At 42.9% G+C, this 23212-nt stretch overlaps 1 protein-coding gene across 6 annotated transcripts in view; it reads right to left on the bottom strand.

Moving 5' to 3' along the window:
• The window catches only part of CRACD (capping protein inhibiting regulator of actin dynamics), a 143649-nt gene that overhangs the window by 48238 nt on the left and 72199 nt on the right, over window positions 1-23212 (bottom strand). For all 6 annotated transcript variants that reach the window (XM_076336287.1, XM_076336293.1, XM_076336289.1 and 3 more), the window contains exon 3: window positions 18458-18529. In XM_076336287.1, the coding sequence (XP_076192402.1) occupies window positions 18458-18482 (25 nt within the window). In that variant the 5' untranslated portion in view covers window positions 18483-18529. The remainder of the gene's footprint in view (window positions 1-18457; window positions 18530-23212) is intronic.

The raw sequence follows: 23212 nt of genomic DNA, 5'->3' as shown, positions 1-23212 counted from the left end.
CATACAGGAGAGAAAGCACCAGTACCAGACACAAGACTGGGTGTCATTCATCCACACTACCCTTGTCCCCTCCTCTTCTGGAGGTCTTCAAATATAACTGTGAATTACTTCATCAACTCCAAATCTACTGTACTGATTCACCAACTATGAATCTAGGTGTTGAACAAGTAAGACAGGTCAACACAGCTTTCATTTCATCAGAATGGGTGAAAGCCAACATGGTTATCTCCAGCCAAGATCTGCTTTTCTCTGTGTGATTTAACACGTCCCTTAGCTGTTCCCCCGCTCCATACCCCATAAGCACAGTTGTCACATTACTAAGCGTGAATTCGTTAAATTAGGCTTCATGACTCATTGCAAAACCATTGAACACCCTTCCGTGCAAAGGCTGCACACGCTATTCCCCATCCTGCCGGCACAGAGCTAAGGAGCAGCCAGCCCTTCCAGGTTTCTAAGGAGGCAATGCCTGACCGCTAAGGCAAAGTCTATTTGTGTAAATTTTTCACAAGATCTTATGGAGGAAGATGTGGGATGATATCACCTACAGGGTAAAATGCTTCCTATAACAGTAACACAAGTACAAAAAGGAAACCAAACATTGGCAATGCAACGCCCTGCACAAAAACCTTTCGAGTCTCTAAAGCTAGAGCTCAAACATGACTCATCCCTCTTGTCTATCTATACTGCAGGAAGAAAAAAATGGGATAGGAAAGGCTGAAGGCTGGGACATCCAATGCTGTCGACTTGTGTCAAGGGCAATTGCTGAGATAGCCAGGAAACAAGTCTGCTTACACAGGCCATTTGCTTCTCTCCTTAATCACTTGAATGGGAATCCTACAGAACCAGCCCCAGGAGAACACGGGAAATCAGCAATTAAACCTTTTTCCTGTCTCTTTTTCAAGCCTCTCTTGTTCAAATCACTGTAAACAGTTAACAGTAAATCAGTTTTGAATCACAGAAAATCATGAGGTGTGAAGGCGACAGATAAACAAGGTTGGATACGCTAGCTAGAATAACACAACACATATGGTAAACGCTCCCTTTTCAGCTTATTCCAGAAGAGTAGCAGAGCAGATTAGAATAATCTTTAACCTGTCGTATAATTTGTCAGCTGCATAAAGACATGCAGTGCCGAACACAGAGCCAGTTAAAGCAGAGAGCATCGACATCATGAAGGCAGCACATGGTCCCTCCACCCCTAATGACAGAGGGGAGACCGATAGGAGCAGCTACTCCTCTCCCACTCTCTCTTTCACTCTAAGGCTCTCTCCAAGAAAGATGAAGGCCGGTGCAATGGGCTTTATTGCTGGTAAATCAGGCACAGCATTTGGACCCCAGCTGGCAAAGCCTTAGCAACACATCAGCTGACAAATCCCCGTAAGACAGCTTGTACTTAAACTACTCAAGTGTCGCCCAAATCCATTGGGATTCCTAGGCTGTGATGCCTTTCAAAAACTGCACAGAGCCCTCAACACAAGCACAGGTCAAATAAAGATTTAACTGCCACTCATACAGAGGGAAGAGAGTTAAATGATTGGAAAGAGAGCGAGAAATGTATCCCAAACAACAGACACAATGCAGGGGTGAGGCTGTGCCACTGGATTAGACAGAGGAGATGTCAACGCCACTGGAAACATCTCAAAAATCATTTTCAAACAAAACAAGTCTCACATGAGAAATGGAAAGCCTCACACAATCATCAAAAAGCCACCTAAAGACATAACAAGGTGTTGGTTCCTTGCAGCTTTTCTTCCTTGCTGTGGTGCTGGGGGCACTCGGAGTGGGATGGGTGAGACAACCTGCGGGGAGAGACCTCTCTGAGCAGAGCTGACCAAGCAAAAGCATCAGCTGGTAGGTAGAAAGATGATTGTTGAGGGGAAAAAATAAATAAAAGCAGGATTTATAGTGACTTTTAAAAGTTGAAGTTATTGTGGCCAAGATTTTCAAACCTCAGATTTGCAATAAGATTTGTGGAGACTTCACAGACATTTGTTCATTATATGAAATGCAGCACCTGTCTGTAATACCTATCTGTAGTACGAGATATTGTACAGGAGCTGTCTCCAAAGTAACGTGTTCCTTGTCAGTGAATTTAATGGCTATAAAATAGGCTAGATTAATGAGGATATGAATTATTAAATTGAATAGGAATTTCTATAAAGAATTTAGAGAATGGAAATCCGCATGCATACAGCATTAAGAACTGCATGGCAGGGAGAGGGCAAGTGGGTTACTGGGCTGCAGGCACAATACAGCAGTCGAGGTGAAAAAGGGAACTAAAAAATACTGTTAAGAGGGTAAGTTGACTGACACATCTAATCACATCCCTACAGCAGAAAAAGGCTGTTATGATGCACATTGCCAGTATCAGTAAAAAAAAAAAACACCTTGATTTTAAGCTAATGGTATGCTCATTCATCTCTTTTTAAAATAACTCAGGGTATCCACTACCATAAGCACTGCCCTGTTGAGCCCTGGGTTGGCCATGCATCTGCACAAACTTCTTTGCTTTTCAGGTCCCCACTGAAAAAGCCACCCCGTCTCCCTCCTGGAACAGGCTGTTCTCATACAGCACAGAGCTTCCCATGCAAACCGGGACTGGCACTTGCCTCCAGCTTTCCCACCCACTCCACGTCTCAGTACATCCCTTTCTGTGAGTCCCCAGAGCTGCTCGTTATTGCAGATACATTTGCGTTCAGAGCCGGGAGCAGCACTCCCCAGAGAGGCGTCTCCACTCGTCCAGGAAAGGGAAACAAATTGTTTGGGATCAAGCAAGCAGGAGGGCAGACTCTGCTCTGCTTAACCATGTTCCCACTTTTTAAAATAGGCATGAGCTCCTGTACCTATTGTGGTCCATCAGATTTCACAGGGAAAGTTGGTTTCTGTCCGTTTTCTGCCTCCGTGACCTGCCCTGAGTCCACTGCCCTCTCTTCCACATATAGCTAAAAAAAAAAGCTAGGGTTGATAGATGGACACAGTCTAGATATACAAAGCAGACACAGACACCAAAGATCCCAAGGAAACATTTAAGCTAACACAAAGGGAATAAAGATTTTGGACATAAGGAAAAATTTCTTTACTGAAAGAGTGGTTAAACATTGGAAGAGGCTGCCCAGGGAAGTGGTGGAGTCCCCATCCCTGGAAGTATTTAAAAGACGTGTAGATGAAGCACTTAGGGACATGGTTTAGTGGGCATGGTGGTGTTGGGTTGATGGTTGGACTCGATGATTTTAGAGGTCTTTTCCAACCTTAATGATTCTATGATTCTATGAAGACTGACATAAAGACTGACGCTCAGATTCAATAACATAACTTCCCAGGAATGAGTTCAACTGCATGAGACATTTAGCGATAGCACATAACACTCATAAAGAGGACAGTATGCAACAGTCCCATGCTGACAGAGATAAGATGAGATAATGTAACCAGAGATGAAATCAACTCCTGAGAAACATTAAATGAAAACAAGATTGAGAGGGATCAAAGGTGACAAATTGGTGCAGCCACAATAGTCTCATGAAACACCTAGGCAAAGCGAAGGAAAAATAGCGCATCAATGCTTGCCTGTTTTTCCAAGAGTATCAAGTGCATAAGAGATACTATTTCTTGCAAACCTTGTCCCACAGAGAAGATGAGGAATTCTTGGATTACCTGATATAAACTAGTAATACTAACTAAAGTATCCATAACACAGCATAAAATACCAACTAAAGTATCCATAACACAAGTTACTTCTCCCAAGTAACTAGTGATAGGACAAGAGGAAATGGCCTCAAGTTGTGCCAGGGGAGGTTTAGATTGGACGTGAGGAAAAATTCTTTACTGAAAGAGTGGTTAAACATTGGAAGAGGCTGCCCAGGGAAGTGGTGGAGTCACCATCCCTGGAAGTATTTAAAAGACGGGTAGATGAGGCACTTAGGGACATGGTTTAGTGGGCATGGTGGTGTTGGGTCGACGGTTGGACTCGATGATCTCAGAGGTCTTTTCCAACCTTAATGATTCTATGATTCTATGATTCTAAGAACCAATCTTACTTTCCAGAAATGTCTATTTTCCCTTGCCACCTGCAGAAGCAAAAGCATTTCTGTAAACAACAGCCCATTTTGTCCTTTTCTTCCTCCCAAAGATTGTATGTACCAAAGAAACCATATGTAGCTGAGATAGTCAGCTGTTAGGAAACATGTATGAATCAGCATAATAGAGTCTATTAATGTTCAAACACCATATAATATACTTTATCATCCAAAGCAAGGAAAGAGCTATTTCAACACTTCTCTTTACACAACAAGGAAGTAACAGACAGTAAAACCTTATTTTACACACTTCAAGGCAAAAGGACTTAACCTCCTCTGCAAGAGGATTAGCATTGTGGTCTCTAGCAGCAAGGAAGAGATATTAATGGAAAAGAAGAGTAAAGAGCAGTTTTAAAGTGTTTAGATTACATTAAACAGAAGAACTAGAGCCAGGTAAATACTGCTCCTTTCTACTTCTTCACTCCCATTTAGTCTGGCAAGACTTTCCTTTTGAGCTCCTGTTCTCCTGTTTTCCCCATCTATAAATTAAAGCCTCCCCAGCCAGTCTTTGTATTTCTGTGCCCATTATTTTTATTAAGCATCACAATGGGCAGTCCCAGAGGTCAGAAAGCCGCATGTTCCTCACCCAACCCTTCGTTTCGACACCGACATCCTGCCTCCCTAATCCATCCCACTGCCAGCCTTGTGCAGCACCTTTGGGATGGGGAAGATGCTGCTCTCTGAAAAACACAGCCAAACCTAGAGCAGGCAGGTCACTTTGGGAACGTGTGGGATAGGCAGGGGATAGTGGGGACTTTCAGCAGGCATGGCAGTGCAAGGATATCGGTACAAACTTCGGCAGCAAACAGTACTGGGGCCAGGGAGTTTCCTTCTTCTTTCCCAGTTTCCAGAGGGGAAGCCCCAGGTACAGGTTACACAGCGAGTAGTCAGGGGGGTTAAAACAACTTGGGATACACATCTTGAGCACATCGACAGCAGCTAGCAGAGTTCATACATATAAGGACATTTGTGAAAGGGTTAAGTAAATGCGATAGATGTTACTGAGGTGCTGGGCTGCATTGCAGAACATATGGGATAAGATAAAACCTGCTTATAATAGCTCTGGGCTCAGTGATGCATGCGAGACTTTTAGAAAGGAAGAGACCGCAATAGCTTGATTCCCCAACAAAACATTCTTCACTTTTGTAACAGAAAGGAGAAACTTTTATTTTACTAGGGCAAGACTTATTAACTAAAGTTATTCACAGAGGATCCTTTTGGTATGCTGGGCTTTATCTGAGGTTTCCAGATCTGCATTAAACACTTGAGGTCAACGCAGTAAAGAGATGTTGGCTCATTATTTCCTTCTCAGTGAAAAAAATTCTGTAAAACATGGGATTCCCTCAGCAGACTCGTTTCTTATGGACAATTCCTGCCTGAAAGCATTTAAAACCTGAACTACTGGCCAAGTTGCAGACAGAAGGATAAACCTCCTAAAGGCAAAGCGACTTGCCTGAGGCCCCACTGCAGAATGGTCCAAAGTCCAAGGAATACAACCCTAACCGGCCAAACACCTCCCCACTGCCCCTCCCCAGCTGCTGGCAGTCATTTGTACCTCCTCAAGGCTGGCACAAGCTGCTGACAGGTGAGGATCCTACACTCCAATCACTATTACTAAGATGATTCTTGCAGGGGACTGTGTTACATGAACCCCTTTTTCTGCCCCTCCAGCCCCTAGAACAAGTCCTGTATAGCACCCGTCAACACCTTTGGATCATACCACTTTTTCCACCGGTGAGAGAAGGAGCATTTCATCCTCACAGAAACTACTGGCTTACCATAGAAAATGTTAATTTTCACGAAGGCAGCGTGAAACTTGTAGACCAAATCTCTTCAGTGATAAGGCACAAGTGCTAACAGCATGTTACTGACATCTCTCAATAAGACAAAGTTGAGAAGGATCCTGAACTCAAAGGAGAGTCAGCGTGCCATGCCAGAAAGACTGGATGGCTGGAGGACTGGGATAACAGAAATGAGAGGCAATGTTGAAGTATTATGTACAAACTCATTCGTTTAGGGCATATTGCTGAGACGTTCTTCTAATAACTTGGCCCTGAATAGCCAGAAATGGGTGCGAAGATAGACCTGGCCCACATCAGCTGACCACAGGATAATTATAAGCCAGCACTGTGGAGCAACTACAAAAAAAGTTAATGTCATCCTATGAAAAGAGCTCCTGGAACAGATAGGGGTTACTATCTGAGCAAGCGGGTGGAGAGCCAACTGGCTAATAAATCACTACGTGCTAATAAATCAAGGCTGAAAGCAAGCAGGTACATCCAAAATATTTTGGATTGGGATTTGGAATTTTTTCCTTCTTTTATAAGGGAAAGAACAAACTAATATATTGCTGAGGTGTTTTGACACAGAACTAATTCTTTCCTGAATGTCGCATAAGGGTGATCTGACTGAATAAAAATTTCTTGTCATGGTGCAAAATCAGCTACAGTATTTCTGCTTTTGCTGCCTAACACAAACTGAAACCAGTAAAGATATACTGTGACATACAGCAGCTGCAAGCACTAAAACTAGCAATTCAGGGAGCACTTTCAAAGCAGTGTCACTACTCAGAAAAATAGTAACCAATTAATGAAGAAAAACAGCAGACAAAAATGGGTTTTGATTCATTGTGACTGGCAAGCATCAAAGAAAGGCTTCAAGTGGTTTTTTTTCATTTTTGCACAGCTTCAGTTTAATACAATTTTACAATGACAAATATATATATGAATTTTACCCTTGCAATTCAGATGAACTGCTAAAATATTTTAAATAGGTCAGATGAAATTAAGAGAGTCAAATTTTCATTTTATGAACTTACTTAGTCCCCAGTGATAAGAGATGTCTGATTGTTGGGGTTTTTTTTTTTGAAACTAGCAATATACCTTTCGAGTTAGAGCAGCTCCATGGATCACAAGGAAAATTACCTCGTATGCTCTATGAAGTAAAAATACATTTAAAAAAGTTCAGGCATAGTTCTACATGTAACTCTAACCGGGGTGGGGGGAAGCAATTACTTTGTGCCTTGTGTTGTCTTTTCAAAGTTCTGAGAATTATAAAGTGATATAGAAAGGCCAAGAGTAAAAGGGGTCTTATTCCAAGCAAATTACCAACCACTGCAGTGGAAATATTATTTTAATAATTTCCTCATTAAATTTTATAAAGGTAAAGCTGAACAGGAGGCAGTAAATCCCTCTCCCCTCCCCAAATTTAGGGGACTGGAATCTCAGAACCATCTCTAAATTTTGCAGTGAGTCAAAAAAAACCATATTTGAGTGACCTGGAAGCCAGGTCAAATATAAACTCAGGCTCAATGTGTCTAAAAGAACGAAAACACTTGTGACCATCCCTGATTTCACAGAACTAAAATCGTACCGTCATGGTTTACAGCTGGGTAGCAATGTAAAGAAAACCAAATATTTCTTAAGAAAAGAGCTGCATGAACCATGGTGTTCAGAAATCCTCTGGCCAATTTTGGTAAAAAAGCAAAGACCAAAGTGAATGCTTGCATGGTGAAAACAATAGTGAAGAGAAGTAGGGGGTTGGGAAGATTTTTGTTTTGTTTAGGGTTTTTTTCCTGAAGAAAGCCAAACCATGTTATTCTGTTGGGCAAGGTGGTCAGAAGGAATCATAGAATCATAGAATCATAGAATCATAGAATCATTAAAGTTGGAAAAGACCTCTAAGATCATCGAGTCCAACCATCGACCCAACACCACCACCCACTAAATGATGTCCCTAAGCGCCTCATCTACTCGTCTTTTAAATACCTCCAGGGATGGGGACTCAACCACTTCCCTGGGCAGCCTGCTCCAATGTTTAACCACTCTTTCAGTAAAGAAATTTTTCCTCACGTCCAATCTAAACCTCCCCTGGCGCAACTTGAGGCCATTTCCTCTCGTCCTATCGCTAGTTACTTGGGAGAAGAGACCGACACCCACCTGGCTACAACCTCCTTTCAGGTAGTTGTAGAGAGCGATAAGGTCTCCCCTCAGCCTCCTCTTCTCCAGGCTAAACAACCCCAGTTCCCTCAGCCGCTCCTCATAAGACTTGTTCTCCAGACCCCTCACCAGCCTCGTTGCCCTTCTCTAGACACGCTCCAGCACCTCAACGTCCTTCTTGTAGTGAGGGGCCCAAAACTGAACACAGTATTCGAGGTGCAGCCTCACCAGTGCTGAGTACAGGGGCACGATCACTTCCCTACTCCTGCTGGCCACACTATTTCTGATACAGGCCAGGATGCCATTGGCCTTCTTGGCCGCCTGGGCACACTGCCGGCTCATGTTCAGCCGGCTGTCGACCAACACCCCAGGTCCTTTTCCGACAGGCAGCTTTCCAGCCACTCTTCCCCAAGCCTGTAGCGCTGCATGGGGTTGTTGTGACCCAAGTGCAGGACCCGGCACTTGGCCTTGTTGAACCTCATACAGTTGGCCTCGGCCCATCGATCCAGCCTGTCCAGATCCCTCTGCAGAGCCTTCCTACCCTCAAGCACATCAACACTCCCACCCAACTTGGTGTTGTCTGCAAACTTACTGAGGGTGCACTCGATCCCCTCATCCAGATCATCGATAAAGATATTGAACAAGACTGGCCGCAAAACTGAGCCCTGGGGAACACCACTCATGACTGGCCACCAACGGGATTTAACTCCATTCACCACAACTCTCTGGGCCCGGCCGTCCAGCCAGTTTTTGACCCAGCGCAGAGTCCACCTGTCTAAGCCGTGAGCCGCCAGCTTCTCTAGGAGAATGCTGTGGGAGACAGTGTCAAAGGCCTTACTGAAGTCCATGTAGACCACATCCACAGCCTTTCCCTCATCCACTAGGCGGGTCACCTGGTCATAGAAGGAGATCAGGTTGGTCAAGCAGGACCTGCCTCTCATGAACCCGTGCTGGCTGGGCCTGATCCCCTGGTTGTCCCGCTCATGCCTTGTGAGCGCCCTCAAGATGAACCGCTCCATCATCTTCCCTGGCACCGAGCTCAGGCTGACAGGCCTGTAGTTCCCCGGATCCTCCTTCCGGCCCTTCTTGTAGATGGGCATCATATTGGCAAGCCTCCAGTCATCCAGGACCTCCCCCGTTAACCAGGACTGCTGATAAATGATGGAGAGTGGCTTGGCGAGCACCTCCGCCAGCTCCCTCAGCACTCTCGGGTGGATCCCATCCGGCCCCATAGACTTGTGAGCGTCCAGGTGGCGTAGCAGGTCGTTAACTGCTTCCTCTTGGATTATGGGGGGTTCATCCTGCTCGCCGTCCCTGTCTTCCAGCTCAGGGGGCCGAGTACCCTGAGGATAACTGGTCTGCCTGTTAAAGACCGAGGCAAAGAAGGCATTAAGTACCTCAGCCTTTTCCTCATCCTCGGTGACAATGTTCCCCCCCGCATCCAATAAAGGGTGGAGATTCTCCTTGGCTCTCTTCTTGACAGTAATATATTTGTAAAAACTTTTTTTGTTGTCTTTAACGACAGCGGCCAGATTGCGTTCTAGCTGGGCTTTTGCCTTTCTCATTTCCTCTCTGCACGACCTAACAAGATCCCTGTACTCTTCTTGAGTCGCCTGCCCCTTCTTCCACAAGCGGTAAACTCTCCTTTTTTTTCCTGAGTCCCAGCAAAAGCTCCCCGTTCAGCCAGGCCGGTCGTCTTCCCTGCCCGTTCTTCTTACGGTGTATGGGGACAGCCTGCTCCTGCGCCTTTAAGACTTCCTTCTTGAAGATCGTCCAGCCTTCCTGGACCCCTTTGCCCTTCAGGTCTGTCTCCCAAGGGACTCTCTCAACCAGCGTCCTGAACAGGCCAAAGTCCACCCTCTGGAAGTCCATGGTTGTGGTTTTTCTGCCCCCCCCCCTTACTTCACCAAGAATGGAGAATTCTACCATTTCATAGTCGCTAAGCCCAAGACGGCCTCCGACCACCACATCTCCCACCAGTCCTTCTCTGTTAGTAAACAGCAGGTCGAGCAAGGCACCTCCCCTGGTAGGCTCACTTACCAGCTGTGTCAGGAAGTTGTCTTCCACACACTCCAGGAACCTCCTAGACTGGGTCCTCTCTGCCGGGTTGTATTTCCAGCAGATGCCCGGGAAGTTGAAGTCCCCCACGAGAACAAGGGCTAGCGATTGTGAGACTTCTGCCAGCTGCTTGTAGAATGCTTCATCCGCCCCTTCATCCTGGTTGGGTGGTCTATAACAGACTCCCAGCAGGATATCTGCCTCGTTGGCCTTCCCCCTCATCCTTACCCATAAACACTCAACCGTATCATCATCACAATCGTTGAGCTCTATACAATCGAAACACTCCCTAACATACAGGGCCACCCCACCGCCTCTCCTTCCTCACCTGTCCCTTCTGAAGAGTCTATAGCCATCCATTGCAGCACTCCAATCATAGAATCGTAACACTCATTCCCCAGACTGGCATCTCACCAAAACATCATGGGAAATAACGTCAGTCAGCAGCACAGGGGGTGAAGAACCTGCTCTGTGTTCCCCTCCAAAGCCTGGAAACACTGTGCTCCTGCAAGGAGCCACTTCTGCTGGAGCTCTGCAGAACCAGGGCAGGAGGACACCTTCACCACCTCACTGCTCCTCTTCCACCTTTCTGCTGCACACTCTCCTTTCCCAAGCACTCCTCCAGGCTCACTTACTTCTTCTGATAAACAAATCCTCTTTGCACAAGTAGACATTAATTGTGACCAGATTAAGACTTGGGACAGCTGGCCTGAGCCTGTGAGTTTGCCTATTTATCCAACATCTGTTTTTTCCACTGTCTGAGCAGCTTTCACTATGTACGTTGAACACAAGCCCAGATTATCCCCCTCCTCACAAACAGCAGACACTAAACCGAGACACTCTCTATTCTTCTGTTCAGGGACAAGATTCACCTCCTGGGCACACAAACAAGAGGCTCAGCCGAGGATCCTCATACTACTGAAATATGCCAGACCTGGGTAGATCTTCATTGCAAGTCACTGCTTTTCCCCTACTCATGCACAGCTTACAACTCCTCCTGCTCCTCCACATCTTCAGCATCACAGCCTCACCCCCGTGCTGCACAGAGAACAGTACTGTACTGCACTTCTCCTTCCCCTGCTGACACACTGTTTTTCCAGTCCGCAGTGGACCTCCTCTCTGAGTGCCAAGGATAGATGGCCATTTCCACCTGTTTCTGAAACTGCTGATTTTTGTAACGTAGACTACTATCAGCTTAAGGATGAAATTGGTATCTCAGTATTGACTTGAATGCTATGAAGGGAAAAGTTCCAGCTGAGCTGGCACTGAACCAATGCTGTTACCAGCAATTTCAGTAGCAAGATTTTGAGCGGTTAAACAGACCATGGAGACAAAAATGCAAAATTGATCATTAGTATTAATCACTAATTATAATAGTATTGTATTTCAAACTTCCAAGCATTTTGCAAACCTTAACTAGTAGCTCCTTTTTCATCACCTGTCCCTGTGTGGTCAGCAGGCAACCAGCTGAGCCACAAAGGCAAATTTCGAACAACTTTTTCACAGAGCTGAGTCAAAGACGGGACAGGGAACTCGTAGCTGCTTTTCCACATTGGCACTGGAGCCCTCAGCCTGGGTTGCCTTCACCACCCAGGCCAAGCACTGACACAAGATGTGCGTAAGACATTTTTGTTACAGGAAGAAGACTGTAAGTGTTAGGGTTGAAGTTCTGGCAACTTCCTTAAACACTAGATCCGCTTTGGAAAAGGAGCTTAAAATTGTCTCAATTCCTCATCTCGTCATCAGCGTAATAAAATATACAGAGTAAGAACATATTCCCCTGTTGCTATTTATTAAGAACGAAAAAAAGTCAGAACACACAGCAAAACCAATATGATTCATGTATTTTCAGTGGAGCTCTTGCTACTTGGAGGCAACTGAAGAATTGAAGTGATCGTGGTTTGCCTTTGTTTTCCAGAATTAAAACAGAGAAACAGGACATCACTAGAAACACTTATTGACTGGTAACCTCAGAGAAATCTGATGACATTTTCCAGCTTAGACCTCCCTATAAATATCTAAGAAATAAAAACCTCTTGAATATTTTTCTTCTGATCTTTGCAAAACTAACAATATTCACTTCATAAAACACTCAAATAGATGTATTTTGTCATTTAATTTATTTGGCTGTGACTGAGTATGTTTATTAACATAAAACACTAATAAGTAGAAGCAGAGTTATTTTAAATGTCACCCAAGAAAGATATCTGTATGAACGCTACAAATAGAAATATCAAGAAAAGGTTCTTTATAAGATCTGTACCATTAAAATGGAAAAAAACAAGCTACTACTGTGATGCTAAGTGAAATCTCCCCCTATCCATTCTATTTTATGATGATAGAAGAAAATTAATTACTCATGAAGAGGCAAATTTAAAGAGGAGAAGAGAAGCAGCCATAAAGAGATGATACTCAAGCATTTACAAACCTAAACATTTTTAAAATATCTAAAATAATTCAAATATAGAAAGGCCTTTGCACAAATGAAAAACTCTTTCTATCCCTGAATTAGGACAAACAGATATTTCCTTTTAAAACATCTTCTTTCCTTTAGGCAGTGGGAACAAAGAGGAAAAACTATTTCCTATTTTCATGCTGGTTCAGTTCCAGGCAAGGATTTGCCAGGCCAGGATGTGATTGATCACGCTAATCACACACCGTCTCACTGTTCTGAGATTACAAAGCATTATCACCACTAAACTGGTGAAATACATCAAATTTAGCCACACAAGTTGGACACGATTAAACTTCCCTGAGAAAGGAGATGGCACTTTCTCTCCAACATCGCCTGCCCACACTGGAATTTATTTACCATTTACTATGTCCCAGAATGAAACAGAATGGAGGGGACTCAGGTGGCCAGGCAAAGCATGAGATTTCCTGTGCTGGTGAGGATGGTTAAGCATAACTACTGCCAAGGGAAATGAATGCATTGTAGATTCTAGGATATGACATCAACATGGACCCTAGAATGAAAAATACTCAAGTATGCAGTTTATAAGCCTTGGAAGGACATTGGGAGCGCAGGTTGTGTCTGTCGCACTCTGAGGGGCTACAGCAGCCATAAAAGCCCAGGGGACCAGCCAAGCGCAACATCTCCTGATGCAGCATCATTCCAGAAAATGTCACTTGTACAGGGTGCCTTCTGGTAGATCAGGTACCCTCCAGCTCTTCCAGTATAGTGACAAGAGCAAGAAACAGGAATTCTGCTCCCAGTACTGATTAATGCCAGGGTCTGACTGTCAAACATGGATGGAAGCGGGAGTCCATTTCAGCAGCTCTGAACACTTGTTTCCCAGGTGCTGAAGCACATTTTGGATCCCTGCAAGCAGCTTGGTACAGGAATTGGTACCCTGCCTGTCCAGTTAAGGGAAGTTCAAACTTAAGTTGTGCATATCATATGGAAGAAAAAAAAATGCCAGTCACCAGTTGTGGGGCAGGAACACATTGTAATGCCAATGCAGAGCAACATTTTCTCCAGGATTTTTCATGGGAGGGTATGTCTCAATAGCAAGAGAAACACCAGTTCCTCCTTTTCCTGCTTTTCTACTGTAAATGATTTGGAGCCAAACCATAAAATGTACAACCGCACCACATCAGAACAAAATAGGAGACAGAGATGCAACTGTGTCTCAAAAGAGGCACGGTCTCCCCCCAAATCTTCTGGTTTTCAGTCTGCCTTCATTTATCAGCTTTTATAAACCTGATGGTAGAGGCATGACATATATACCAGGATATGGATTGTTCACAATTTGTTTGCAGAAAACATTACTCTGAGCAAATGCAATTCTAGCTGCTTTGTTTAGTCACAGTTAATACTGCGTATATCTGCTCTCTGGCTGACTGACTCGCACAAACAGGTTTGAGTTTAAGTATTTCAGACTGTAAACTGAAAATTAACTAATGACAAATAATCTGCGGTACCACCTGAGAATTCACTGTTTTATTAACATTCCAACAAATGCTAAATGAAGATGAGCACAGACACTTACGTTTCTGTACATGAAATTTATCATGTACTTACATATTGCAGATCACTGATGAATCTGGAAAAAAAAAATGGAAAGAATACACACAGCTATGGCATTATATATCCATATTCATTAACAGGAGGGCAGCTGCTGCTTACTTCGAAGGTGCCAGTTCGGAAACCACAGTCAAACATGTGACTAAAAGGTGTTCAAATATGTGTATTGGATTTTGATAAACAGACTCCTGTAAGGGCATCACTCACATTGTATCCTAAAGCTCCAGGAATGGTAAAGCAATGCAGAGTATCTGGAAAACCACTTAACCATAAAATAGAAAACAGGAGAGCAATGAGATTTCACTACTTTGTAACAAAAATTATTTGAACTGCTTTTAAAAATACAATAATATTTCTACTAAGTTCTTCCAAAAGCAGAGGGAAGTGTTTTCCCCAATTTTATTTAAATAAAACATTCCGAGTGAAGTGCAAAGGGACACTGGATAGAAGCTGAAGCACGTTATCTACCTGTAACTGTTCCTCTTTGAGGTGCCTTGGTGATGTGTACATCCATGCAACTGATACCTATCCGCAAGCCTCGCTGGCTGGCGAGTGTTTCAGCCTGGCAGCACTTACAGCATCATGGTCCTGCATGGATACCGCATGCGCCGCACATCACTGTAAAAGAGGCCAAAAGCCTCCTAACCAAAGGATCTGAAATTTAACCAGGACCGAGGAAGAAGGCAGAAAGGACAGCGGCAGAAAGGACAGCTGTGAGAACTCATGCAAAACCTTACTTCTCAGAGGACAAGAAGGTGGCAATCCATGTTACCTCCTTGTTTGTTTACTTAATATGTTTGTTTACTTATACAGTCTGCCACAAAAACTGCCTGTAGAAAAGTCCACAGAACCCCCAGTGAGAGAAACTCTCCCAAAGACTGCCACCCTTTGCAGCCGTGGTGGAAACACAGTGCTTACTCACAGCATGACAGGAACTCAAGCAGCAGCTCCAGAGATCTCAGTCCTGAGCAATTTCTCCATTACCAGCATTACTTGGCCTCTAGCAGAACAAGCCCAAATCGAAGGGGGAAAGGGGCTTGTTCTGCTTTGTTTTTTACTGAAAACAGCTTAGTTTTTGTTCCAAGATCCACAGTGGGTAAAAGCAAGGCAGCTGTAAGCCCCTCAAGCTGCTGATGGGCAAGGGCACAGTCACGAAGGCAGCCTTGCAGGACTCTGCTCTCTTCTGCTGGAATGGGCTCTGTACTAGAGCTAGTAAGTTTTGAGGACCTGACCTTGCTGTGAATAGCTGTGCTTCTCTGCCCTGCCCTCCTAGACCCTGCCATCAGACTGGTAAGATTTGTTTTTACCTGTTCTTCAGGATACCCCAAGCATCCTCTGCAGGGTCAGCCTCTTATTATCCTCCAGCACCTGAGTAGTCAGCTGGGGCAAACATTGCCACAGAGCAGCTGGTCATCCCCACTTTAGGCTATATTGCAAAATGGGACAAGTGCTCTGCAGGCTAAAGAGAACACGTCATTTAGGAAACAGCATTCCAGAATAAGAATTAAATGTAGTCTGCCATGGGAGAAGAACATCATGAAGAGATTGCATCTTTGGAGTGAGGAGACAAGATTTTAATCTCACTATTTAATAAGAAACCAGTAAACTAGAGAACAGAAGCCTCCCAACTACACTGGGCCGAGATCTCTAATCAGTTCATGAAGCATTTTACTGAAAGTATAATTCTATATGTGTAGCAAAGCAAAAGGTACTGATTAATTGCAGCTCATTAAGTGTATGTTGTTTTGTAATTAGGAAAAATTAATGCAGGCATGGCAAGGTTGGTGCAGACAAGAATTCCATCTAGGTGAGTGTTGCATTTCCAATAGCAGCCAGTCTGCTCAAGCAGCAGAGGAATAGTTTGAAATTCAGTCCTGACCCATGGGGACAGGCAGTGAGACCATGCATTCCAACTTTTCTGAAAGGGGACTAGGAAGAAATCTTACAAAACAAAGACAATGAATGTCTTCGCTACAAATGACAGGGTTAGCCAATTAGTGGCTGTCTCCACCCATGAGCTATTAAAACTTCATGTTCCATGTATAAAAAGCATTGCTATCCTATCTGAGTACTTGTGGCCTGTGTTCACGTCATCATTTTGTAGAATTCTGCTAATACTTATGCAGAAGTAGGACAAGTAAGTAATACTTATCTCTTACGTAAATTGTATGCTTCTTAAGGAATCACAAACAAACAAATATCCCAAATAAGATATTACCAACCAGATTTTAATAGCATAATATTTTCAAAATTTGCTCTTCACCCATTTTGGGAGGGAAAGTTTGCTGTGGGTGAGAGAGTTCAGAGACCATTGCCCATACTAGGATAGAAAAGGGACTGAAAACAAAGGCAAAATAAAGCCCTAGCACAGAAGCATATTCTGCGAACGAGACCACCAAGGCATGCAAAATTGTCATCACTCACCTCAGCTAGAAGGCTGGCAAACTGTAGATACTCTCTACCTTTCTACTTTTAATCCTATCCATGAAACACAGGTACCCTCAGACAAACCAAATACATTTTAGCCAATCCTCTTTCTATTAAAGGAGGCAGCGGCCGTGGACACAGGTTTCCTAGAACAGCAACTTTCAGAGAGGACTCACATCACATTGAATCAGACTCGCCCCCCACAGCTGACTGCCAGGGATTTTTAAGTCTTTACGGTAGTACTGTACAGTGATCGACCACAAACCCCAGTGTAAGACAAGACAGTGATGCACCATTTTATTTGGTGGTAATTGTATAGCAAATGTTTTTCTACAAAAGCAGGCACCAAATTCTGGGAAAGTCTGGGTCTGGAATTTGCAGCTCAGTTATGACTTAACTAATAATAGCTAACACAAGTGTAAAAGCCACATGAGAAACAGAGTTTCCTTCCCACAATGCCACTGGAGAAGTTGCCTACAAAAAGAAAACTAAAAAAGTCTGAAAACTTCACACAAGTAAATTCTTTTCTTTGTACTGAATGGACATGCTGTACTCCCACTCCTTCACAAAGGAAGTTAAGAGCTTCTTTATATTTCAAGCCTACTCTGTTTTTCTCAACAAAATACAAATGAAAGGGCCACGTGAATTATTAACAGATGACAACAGACAGCTAGCCAGGTATTTCAAACACTTGTGTCTCTTCTTCCTACATGAATTCCTCAATAGTGCATGCAAAGTAAGTCTTCTTACTTCTTCCATCCTCTAAATCCGTAATTAGAGCCGATTAAATAACTTTTTGAGGAGTAAAGGCTTTTTTACATTCCTTCCTCTCTCCTTTCTTTCCCTGGTAGAGCATTTGACCTGACCGTCAGTGACGGGGACTTCACGCCTTGTTCTGAAGGGCAGTTAGTGAATCAAGCGAGAGCCTTTTCCCCTCTTAATACCTTTTCAGTAGCACAAGCTCATGTGGAACATCGTACCATACAATGGAAACAGAGATACTATTTACTTCAGAACTGGAATAGACAAATAATCAGGAAACCTGAAAACAGACTAAAGCTTTTGTCGTGTTAAGATGTTAACCATCATCTCATGTTGAAAGCAAATCCTGTTCATTATAAACACTTTGGCCAAACCCTCCTCCCCCACCCCCCAAAACCCCACCAACAAAAAGGCGAACAGAAGGACACCACATTAATTCAGCACCACTGCTTGATAGCATGCTTGGTATTTACACATAGGTACAAAGTTAATACTGCTTCAGTCCATTCGCATCATTTCACTCAAATAAATTCTGAATTTGTCAAATAATCTCTGCAAATCCAATGCAAGAAATAAAGATGAAATAATGTAAGTTAGTATCAGTGCAACTGAAAGGTAATAGTTGACAACTAACATAGGAAAACCTATTGAAATTAGAACTACAGTAGTAAGCTTTAAAAATAGCAAACTCTTTGACAACTTTGAAAAATAATCCGGATGATCCTAAATGAGCACACGCTTTTTACTTAAAAATTTAAATCCATAAATTCTAAACTTTCATCAATTAAAAGGACCATCTCAAATGGTACGGTAAAGCACAACATCTGACGTAACACAAACTGGGGGAGTCAAGTTTCCCAAAGTGGTGCAGATAGCTCCCAGTAATGCCACAGGGAATTACCTGCAAAAACATAAACCAGAATAACCTCTTTGGTTTGGATTTGATTCCACTTCACACATACGCTGTTCATTATGACTGCCATAAAAATGGACAAAAGCAGCACATACATTAGCAGCAGCTCCTGCTTAAAAACAATAAGCACAGCACATTCCCCCCTCAGCCAGCTCCCCGCTGAAAGTACTCCAGACTAAGCCACAAAAACTTAACAGTGAGCTTTCAAATGACAGGACATCATGTGCTCCATAATCTACAGAATCAGTCAAGTACTTACAAGGTTTCTTAAACAAATTGATCATGCCTACAATTTCAGACGAAGTCAGAGAAACTCCAGACTTGATCTTCTCTGAGGAAGAAACAAAAGCCATGAAATCACCAAAGAGAAGGGTTTGTTTGGCTTTTTTTGTTGTTTTTAAAAGAACTCTGAAGGTCATATTGTAATGTGATAGGAAGCTTATAGGAACAGCCTTACAAATCAAGCTGAGCACATATTTCAGCACTGTTTTTATTTAGCGCACTCCCTGTGGAAAATGCTAAGGGAGGTTTTAACTAACAAGAGCCAAGGTGATTTCAGATTGATAGCCAAGACCTCCCGACTGATCTTTCATGCAATATTCATTCAGTACATTAGTTTATACAACTGCTTTTTGCTCAGTCTTCCCCAGCTACAAAGCCAAAAATAGCTTACCTGTTCCACAAGGGCAATAAGGTATACCTGGAAAACTAGGCAACTCTGTACAGGTGCTATGAATAACAGCAGCGGTTTTTAAAAATTCAGAAAAATCATTATTTTATCATCCACATTTTTAACTTTACAAGAACAGTTTAATGTCAGTAACTACCATGAAATCTGGAGGCTGCATATTCCAAGAAAAATTGTGCCAGACACCAGTATTGTCTGAAGCATTCTATAGTACCACGAATGGAGACAAACATTAAGCAGCCTATATTATCGTCATAAAAGAAGCAACAATGATGCAAATCCCTCTTAGAAAGCAGTAAAGTTTTGAATATAAAACCTAAAAAAGACTTCATTATGCAGTTCTTGGTCAACACAGACTGAGCCAAAGCATACTACAGTACTTCTCTGTGCTCTGGATAAAACTTCACATGGCTCCAGTAGCTCCTTTCAGAGAGGTGCCAGTCTTCCGTGAACAGATCTTTGCAACCAGGACTTAAGGGAAAATACACCCGGTAAAGCTAGGCTCCCAGATCTGTAGTTTGGCATGCAAATGAGTGGTCTAAATTTCAAATCTCCCGGGAATCAAGTAGCTTGATTCTGTTTACTGACAGTGCAGAAAAATCCTCTACAGGAAATTCCTGGTTTAATGCGCTCTTTTCAATTCTTGCATGGTGTTTGTTTAAAATTGTGTCTTATTAGTTTTACCCAAAGACCAGCAACAAAAGGTGTTTAGACCAAAAAGTGCTTCTCATAAAACTCAGGATCTAGAGAGAGATTGTACTTCCTTATTGTGAAACCAAAGAAGTTTATGGTTATCTTCTGGTTTAAACAGAGGTCCTTAGCACTTGCGTATCAATCACAGAGACTTTTGAAGTCAGTAAGGTAAAGCCTTTAACAGAGGAAAATTTTAATTAATCTATTGTACATACTGCATTCAATAATATCTGATTTCTTAAACCTCCCTCCGTAAAGTCAATTAAACACATATTATTAGTTTATTTGGAGAAACATGTAAGAATCCCAAGCTGCTTAGCGGCCACATTTTGCTAAGCACTGGAAATACTGACACACAGAATCATTTCCCCAAAACACAGGCAAATGGGATCGAACTGAGAATGAGAGAAGATAAAATAAAAAAGTTGAGAGTAATATCTTCCTGTCCCCTTCTCCTCTGAGGTATCTCACACTGATTTTTTTTTTTGGTAGATATATCAAGACTTACATGTAATAATTACTTTAGTGACTTCTTTCTTTAGGGACACATTTTATTTCATTAATGAAACATTCTTAGGAGCCAAGAGAATGACTTTCACCCAATTTCATTTTTAATTAAAAAGAGCTAAAAAAAAAAAAAGAATAGAAGGATGAAACTACTCTGGTCTGATAAAATGCATGGCTTTTTGACCCATCTAAAAGGGCTGCTTACTCCACTCCAGCAGCTGACAGACCAAGATTCCCTGCAGCAAATAAATCACTTCACCCAGCCCCCTCAAGCCTTCCTCCCACAGCACTACACTAGATCTAGCATCCCTCCTAATAGCCAGCAAGCCAGGATTAATTCAGACCATGAGATCTTACAACAGGGCTCAGGACCATCAGAAGGCTGCACGACTACCCGAGCAAACACTCTGTGGATCACAGCTGCGGTCACTCCCCTGGGCAGGTTCTGCAGCTATTTCAGTCCTTTACAGTTTTATCATTTCAAACCCCATGACTGAGCTCCAACGTGGAGACCACCAGATGAACATTACACTATTGAAAAGCATAGGTGTCAAGAGGTAGTTCTTAGAGGGACTAGCTAATCTAGCATCAAAGTTGGAGATGCACGATGCATGAAACAATCTCCTAGCTGAGGACAATTAGCAGTGTTTAATCATCACACAAGGTTATCAAAGGACTTTTTGTAAGAGCAGCTGAGGAGCTGCATCACTCAGACAACAGGCATGAAGACAAGTGGTGGACAATCCTATGATGAAGAGGTAGAATCCACCCTCCCTATAACTTCCTAATATCAGCATTATCCCAGTCACACCCAAACTGCCTGCCACCAGTGGCACAGCCTTTCTCTGTTTAAGCAGGGATGAAAATTGAAACACAAGCTTTTCTTACACATCAAAACATTAATGAAAGAGGATTAAAAGATGAAGGGGCAAAATTAAACTCCGTGCAGTCAAAGTTTAAAGAGAAAAATAAAGCTTTTTTCAATTGACTTACATGAAAGTAGGTTTTAATAGTTGAAGAGTGTAATGCAGTAGACATTTAAAAGGTCCTAGTTATTCCCCAAACAACTCCAATTCATGTCAAATCCAACAAAAATTTAGGGACATGGGGTGTTTTGTTTTTACATTTAATTCTGCAGAGAATAATTAAATAATTCACATCACTGAATTGGCAGTGATGCCATCCACTGATGCCAAACTGAAATGTTTGCCCCCTCTCACCAGCCTAGCTGACTTCTTGACCTATTTTGGATGTGACAGGAAATCGAGGCAGTGAGATTGCTAAGGCGTTGTCATATGTAATTGTAGGTATTGGAAGTTATTAATGCAACCATAGATTTGGCATGGGCACTAGACCTTTAACTTGGGAAATACACTTGGTCAGATAACTTACCCGCTGGTTAAAAACCCCACAGATTACCACCTCACTGAAGTGCTCCAAGCTACACGCAGTCAGTGGAGAATACTGAAGCTAGTAAGAGAAATCAAGCAAAAGAGAGTGACTGACGATGAACCAGGCAAAAACCACTTCACTGGAAGCCAGGGAGTTTCTGAAGGGTGGTTAATGATACAAAAGACGGGCTACATTATTTAGACAAATACATCCCACGGGAACTACTCTGAGGCAATAAAGAGAGCTCTCAAGTAACATAGTTGGACTCTTCTCTCTGAAGCCCTGACTTTGTGCAAGCAAAGACAAAATGATGATTTTTTTTAATGTCTTTACCAGAACTCTCATTTGGAAAGAAGCATCTCTTGTATTAATCAATATCCTTGCACCAAAGTAAAACCTGGCAAGTGTCGCTTCTTATCTCATTAAGCCACAAACCCTGTTTAATCTTGCTCCATTATTGTCTTATCTATGAGCAGCTAAATTTCTACCAGGTTGGCTCAACTAACCAACTTATGTTGCTGTGATTTTGACATTTCAAAAAAATTCTGTTACACAACCAGAGCAGAAATAAAAACACTCAAGCAGCTGAAACAGTAGAGCTGAATAAGAAGTGCTACAAAACAGGAACAGATTTAGGAATAATGAGGTCACCTCACACCTCAACACACAAGAAGTTATTCTGTTCACTCAAATAACTTCACATTCAGTCGTAGTCACAGCACAAAATACCACACCATTTTAAAGAGACAGAAGCATTTTCAATACTTTGGCCGATTAGAAAAAATGAACACAGAACAATACCATCATGTGTTACCCTTCCAGCTTTCTCCTGGCTTTATAGATGAAGAGAGAACTAAGGAGGGAGAAAAATATTCCCTCCCTCTTCACCCCCTCCAAGTGAGAGACCCCTAATCTGAGTGTGTGGTTGCAGCTCCAGAGCATAGAGCAAATGTCACATTTATGGTGCTTCAGAAGCATCTTGTGCCTGCTCGAGCACTCAGCTGCTGCTGTGGTGACAGCACAAAAGATCTCCTTCTCACCAGGTATTTTGGCTTTTCAGCCTTTCTTATTCCAGATACCTGCAGTCTCTTCTTTATTTAGCATGGGAGGGATATGGTATTAGCTTCCCACCAAACTGTCAGTGCCGCATGGTCTGGCAGTGATGATGTTAGGAGCTCCCTGGGAGTGCAGAGGAGGAAGGGCTGGTGGGAGGCAGGAAGGCAAGGAGGCAGATGTTCAGGTGACCAACAATGAATGAACAACTGATGAGTGGACAAGAAAGGAAAATGAGGGATCAACACACGATTAAACCAGGCTGAATCTTCATTGGACTGGTAATACCTGTGCAGTCAAGAGCTGTGTTTATTTGTTTTTAAAAAGACCCCAGAGACCATGCTTTTCTGAAATGCAGAGGAGTGCAGCACTCAGTATCTAATAAAAGAAAGTTCTGGATGTCAAAATCGCTCAAAAAGCATGACTGCCTACTGAGCTAAAGCATGATATTGCTATCCCTAAAAGGGAATCAGTATCTAAGCAGATACAGAATGGAATCACTGACTCATCTACCCTGGGCCTTTAAGGCAAACTGATGAGAACGAAGAGCTGACAGAAGGAAAAGAAAGGGGAGGAAAATAAGGAGGCAGAGGGGATTTAAACAAGATTAGCTACATGTGAGTCCTAAAAAGAGATTAAAATCACTGCCTCATGGATTTGGGGATTTCTGAAGTCAAGGTC

Source organism: Aptenodytes patagonicus, chromosome 4, assembly GCF_965638725.1.
Source record: "Aptenodytes patagonicus chromosome 4, bAptPat1.pri.cur, whole genome shotgun sequence".
Classification (NCBI taxonomy): Eukaryota; Metazoa; Chordata; class Aves; order Sphenisciformes; family Spheniscidae; genus Aptenodytes; species Aptenodytes patagonicus.
Note: the sequence above shows the minus strand (reverse complement) of the source record. Positions and strands in the feature narration are given on the sequence as shown.